The sequence below is a fragment of the Hemibagrus wyckioides genome, linkage group LG05, assembly GCF_019097595.1.
Source record: "Hemibagrus wyckioides isolate EC202008001 linkage group LG05, SWU_Hwy_1.0, whole genome shotgun sequence".
NCBI classification, from domain to species: domain Eukaryota; kingdom Metazoa; phylum Chordata; class Actinopteri; order Siluriformes; family Bagridae; genus Hemibagrus; species Hemibagrus wyckioides.
The window spans coordinates 24,313,075-24,318,162 of NC_080714.1; the positions used below are offsets into that span (position 1 = coordinate 24,313,075).

Consider the following 5,088-nt stretch of genomic DNA (forward strand, 5'->3'; position numbering starts at 1 on the left):
CGACAAGATATAGCCATAGCTAACACTCTCTTAGTCACTCGATCACTTTCACTGAGAGTTCAAGGTCATGGTGGATCTGGAGTTTGAAGCAGAAGTACTCAAAGGATGGGATGTCAGTGCTTGGCAGGACACCATGGACACACAAATTCACACCAAGGGGCAATTTATCTGAATACATTCACCTACTGATCCACAAAACCGAATCAAACTGAGGATATAAAGAGGTTTTAATGGTTCTGAACTCTATAGCCGAACAATTTTCCGTCCACAGAAGGTTTCACTTTATGAATGCTGTTCAAAGAACCTATGAGGAAGTGTAAAGAGCTAATCTGATTGTTCCTCTGGAACAGGAATGTGTGGAATGATCACAACTCCACTGGAACACAAAGTACTAATCTTCTAAACGATTTTATTTTGCACTCTGACTCTTTGTGCTTTACTGTGGAGGAAGGTAACCTCCTAGAATAAAATGTGTCATGGAGAAATGAAATTTCTACTCCATGGGTGCCAATATTTACTGCGGTAGTGTGACTTGTTGACCCATCGCTATGTCAATACAGGAGCTATGTTCCTGAACACTATGTCTTTGTGTTTTAAGCCGCAGTCAAAATCACCGAAGGGGAAAGGATGTTCCCGATCTCATTTACTTTCACTCCGCACTTTACGAAAGTGAACCTATGAATGGGCAAACCTACTTGTCGGGAATCCGTTGAAAACGAGACGTTCGGGGTGGTGCTGTTTAGCCGTAAGCATGGAGCATCTCATCCAACATACCCCAGCGATATTGTAAAATTCTGCATATTTTCCTCTTCCTGCTAGGATTTTTTTCAGTACTAGCGATGTTCTCCATGTTGACAGCTCTGCTTCTGGCAATTCTTTATCCTACACTATTACTAATTACGGATTAACCTTATAATTAGCCTAATGTGTAATTATTCATTGTTCAGTATTTATGAGTGCTGTCATTTATATTAAATCACCATGCTCTTCAGACTTTCGATTCTAATACATGATCAAGATTTTTATATATATTATATATATATAAAAATAAAATAAATATTTTATTTATCCTTATTAATGAACGTTTGTGACACCAAAAAAGTTCCATCCATGATAATACTCTTGATTTAAATTAGTAGGAACAAAAACTCAGGACAACTGTATTCAGCACTTAAAAAAATATTTATTGAAACTTGTGTAAAAAAATAACCTCCTAAACAATTTACAGTCACTAAATCAAATAAAAATACAAGCTGCAGTCATGCTAGAGGTGAAACTCCAAAAACATGTAGACGTTTGTGCGACATACACAATGACATTCGTCTAACAATGCACAGCAGACAATTAAGTTAAAAAAAAAAAAAAAAAATTATTATTCAGTAGACTTTTCAGTACTCCTTGCGTCAGACAATGGAAGTGCTTGTAAAGATTATTTACACTTATGTACAAGTCTGCTCTTAAATATGGTAAAATAGTTGTTTTTTTTTTTTAAATATGCTGTGGACCCTTCAGTGTGGAATGACAAAATGTCGAACAAAATAAATCGTTCTACTATAAATAAATAAATAATTCCACTTAGATCTTGCTTTCAAGAAAGAAAAAAAAATTCAAATAAATATTAAACAGGCCTCGTCTTGGAATTTAGAGTCGTAAGACAATTACATATTTACAATATTGACAACAGTTTGTAGTTCTCTCATGTCGTAGTTGCATTGCTGTGTGCATCTGTATTGATAAGTGGTAGTTGTGTTGAGTTAGTCAGGATATTAGAGAGAGAGCGCAAGAGAGACAGAGAGAGAGAGCAAGCGAGAGAGAGAGAGAGAGAGAGAGAGAGAGAGAGAGAGAGAGAGAGAGAGAGAGAGAGAGAGGTGTAGGACGGTCATTCTGCACAGGTTATCTGAGGTTGTTTTGGTTACTCTCTGCATAGCGCAGATGAGATGGAAGCAAGAAAATTGTGACATCTGGATAAGGAGCAGTGGTACAGTGGCTATTACTCAATTCAAGTATTTATTTCCGACACTCACACAGAAGGCACTAAATGAAAGCTTGCGTCCTCCGCAATGGAGGTCTCTCAGTCCATTCACAGGCATGCCTTTACTCTTCAGCATCGCACGGACCACTTCAAGTTTGCACAGGGCACATCTTACGCGGCGGGCATCGCTTCCTCGGCCGGACTCGCCTCTTGACAGAAAGGGAGCGGGGTGTCTGACATCCCAGACCTCCCGGGCTCACCTGTAGACAGCTGCCTTGTGTGTTAAACAAATGAAAAAACAAACATTTCAGGTCCTGAAAAGTTTGTTTCACGCGCTGCTCAGATCGGAGGGCGGCCGTCGGCTCTCAGCTGGCTGACGTAGTGTTGAGTCTCTGGGTAGTGAGTCACTTGCATACTGTGACCGCCTCATGGCTCAAACTGTGCAACCGGATCTCTGTGGTGTCTGTAGGTGGCGCCGATGCGTTCTGCATCCAGGAGTGGTTGATGATGTCCTCAAAGGAGGGGCGGTCGGCAGGACGCAGAGACAGACACGATCTGATGAGCTGCTGGCATTCTGTTAGGAGAAAAAAAAAAAAGACAAATGAGTAAGTGAGTCATTTTACTACAAATTATTTGCACTGTAGAGTAAAACTTAATACATATATTAATATATTGACCCTTACCTGTCGAGATCCTTCGCCTGAAGAGCACTTGACCACGCACAATCTCTTCATCCTGCTCAAACGGGATGTCACCACACACCATATCATACAGCAGAATCCCCAGAGACCACACCGTCGCTGACCTGCCGTGGTACCGGTGGTATCTGATCCACTCTGGAGGGCTGTACACACGTGTACCTGCATTCGAGAAGGAGAGAAAAAAAAAACCCAAAAGCTTTAATCTCAAAAGCAAACAAAATTACAACCCAGCTTGAAGCAAGAGCCAAGCCTTTTTTTTTTGTTTTGATTGCAAAGAGCAAACACTGATAGTAAAAGAGGTGGGGCTCGGAAGTGCTCTGCGGCTGTGTTTACAAAACACTACTACAGCACGCTAGGCCAGGTGAACCTACGCAGTCACGTGTCGTGTGCACGAGGCGGGGCGGGAAAACCGGTTGCCATGTGACTTGTGTTTACAAACTTTGAGTTGTAGCGACGCCGCTTGTCGCCAAAAGAGGGCGCGTGGAAACGACTAAACACACGAGAGTCGTTTTTTTGAAGGAGAAGCGGCTTGCCCCCCCCCCAATAATAAAACGTGACTTCGCAGCCTCGGACCTCCTCGCGCTAAATCCTATCTAAAAGCTGAAGGTCACCATGGCCTTCCTCGTCTCCATGCATGCTTTTCCCACCAAAATGATGCATACCGCCCTTGCATGCGCGTGCAATAATTGTGTAAAAAAAAAGAAAGGGGAAAAAAAAAAAAAAAAGTTCTTACCGTCGAAATCGGTGTACACGGTGTCCTTGAGCAGCGCGCCCGAGCCGAAGTCGATGAGCTTGAGCTCGCCGGTGCGCAGGTCGATGAGGATGTTCTCGTCCTTGATGTCGCGGTGCACGACGCCGCTCGCGTGGCAATGACGGACCGCCTCGAGCACCTGGCGGAAGAACCCGCGCGCGAGCTCCTCGGGCAGCGCGCCTTTCTCCGTGATGAAGTCGAAGAGGTCCTTCACGGCTTCCGGCCTCTCCATAACGATGATGAAGGCGTCCGGGCGCTCGTACCAGTCCAGCATTTTGATCACACCGCGGAATCCCGTGCCCACTTTCTTCAGCAGCACGATCTCCATGGGCACGCGCGCACCATTGGGCTGGAACCATACATACAAGAGACGAAAATTAGTATTTAAAAAAAACAAAAAAAAAAAAATATAACGAGATCTTTAATGCATATTGTTGTTACACAAAATCTTACCAATTCTCCCCATTCGGTCACGCGCTCCTTAGCCACATGCTTGATCGCAACCTGAATAAAAAAAAACGTAAACAAAACCTTTAGACACCAACAATCATATTTTCACAATGTCAAACCAGATTTTTTTTGCAAATGATAAGAAAAAACCTAAGGTGAAAAGGTTGGCAGGAAATAGAACGTTTATATATATATATATATATAAAAAAATAAAATACTAAAAATAAAAAAAGCAGTTACGTACCGGCGCTCCGTCGGCTATCCGCAGGCCGGTGTAGACCGTACCGAAGCCGCCGCTTCCCAACACCGAGCCGACCTGATAAACCTTCTCAAACGGCTCCTTTTCCTTCACTGGAACCACAAACAGCACAATAACGCATTAAAATAAAGTTGATATACCGTAAACCAAAACCCCGGGTTTTCCCTCCCTCTTCACACAGCGCGTCTTGTCTTTAAGCTAAAGGCTAGCCATCATGTCCGCAATGGCTCCCACGCCATAAGGAGAGAGGGGGGGGGGGGACACACCACAACACAAAACGTCCTCTAACCTTGATGCACTTGGAGCTGGATCTTCGCAGGCATGTCGACGGCTGAAATGTGGGCGAAGGTGTTCAGCTTGGAGAGGAGCATTGTACAAAATAAAATAAAAATCCGTAGGAAAAGATAGGCAAAAGATTATTCCCAAAGCCGCGAGAATCCAATGGAGATTAAAGAATGGACGTCGGCGTCGTAGTAGGAATCCACGTTGTTGGGGAGGGGGGGGAGAGAGAAAAAAAAGGCGGATTTTCTCTTTCCTTTTAAAAAGAAACAAAATTCAAGGCGAATTCAGTAGAACGCCGTTTCAGCTTCTCCGGTTGAGTATAAAAACAAACAGTTCGTGATATTAGTATGAAAGGGTGGCGGGGGGGAAATAACGTGCGCGTGATATCCCGCACCGACAACAGACAAACCCGGCTTTCTGAAAGCGTAAAGGCGGGGCGCGAGCCTCTTTATACGCATAGTAGCGAGCGTAGGTTTTGGCGTCACGCACGGCTCCGCCCTTCGGCGGCGCGCGACCAATGAGCGAGCGGCGCTCCATTGTGTGGCGCGCGTCAATCAAATATGAAAATAGACGAGAACGTAGGCCGGCTAGACGACGTGGCGGGAATCAGAACGCGCCAAATCGTTCACCTCGTGGTCAGGAGGAGGCAAGAGACAAAAAAACTTTGTGCCCC

General features: G+C 44.3%; 1 protein-coding gene across 1 annotated transcript; it reads right to left on the reverse strand.

The window, feature by feature from the left end:
- Window positions 1-1,163: 1,163 nt before the first annotated feature.
- pim1 (Pim-1 proto-oncogene, serine/threonine kinase) lies at window positions 1,164-4,848 on the reverse strand. Its single transcript, XM_058389982.1, has 6 exons — window positions 4,423-4,848; window positions 4,119-4,225; window positions 3,878-3,928; window positions 3,407-3,773; window positions 2,656-2,832; window positions 1,164-2,546 (listed from the first exon to the last, which is right to left on the reverse strand). The coding sequence occupies exons 1-6, from the start codon at window positions 4,502-4,504 to the stop codon at window positions 2,377-2,379; spliced, it is 954 nt and encodes a 317-aa protein (XP_058245965.1). The 5' UTR covers window positions 4,505-4,848; the 3' UTR covers window positions 1,164-2,376.
- Window positions 4,849-5,088: the final 240 nt, after the last annotated feature.

What these genes read in the sequence shown, in the direction of transcription:
- pim1 (XM_058389982.1), bottom strand. Translation starts at nt 4,504, where the DNA reads ATGCTCCTCTCCAAGCTGAACACCTTCGCCCACATTTCAGCCGTCGAC. An exon ending in CGTGTACACCGATTTCGACG is followed by an intron (nt 2,833 to 3,406) that starts GTAAGAACTTTT and finishes TCTCGAATGCAG; the next exon opens with GTACACGTGTGTACAGCCCT. An exon ending in CAGGCGAAGGATCTCGACAG is followed by an intron (nt 2,547 to 2,655) that starts GTAAGGGTCAAT and finishes TTCTCCTAACAG; the next exon opens with AATGCCAGCAGCTCATCAGA.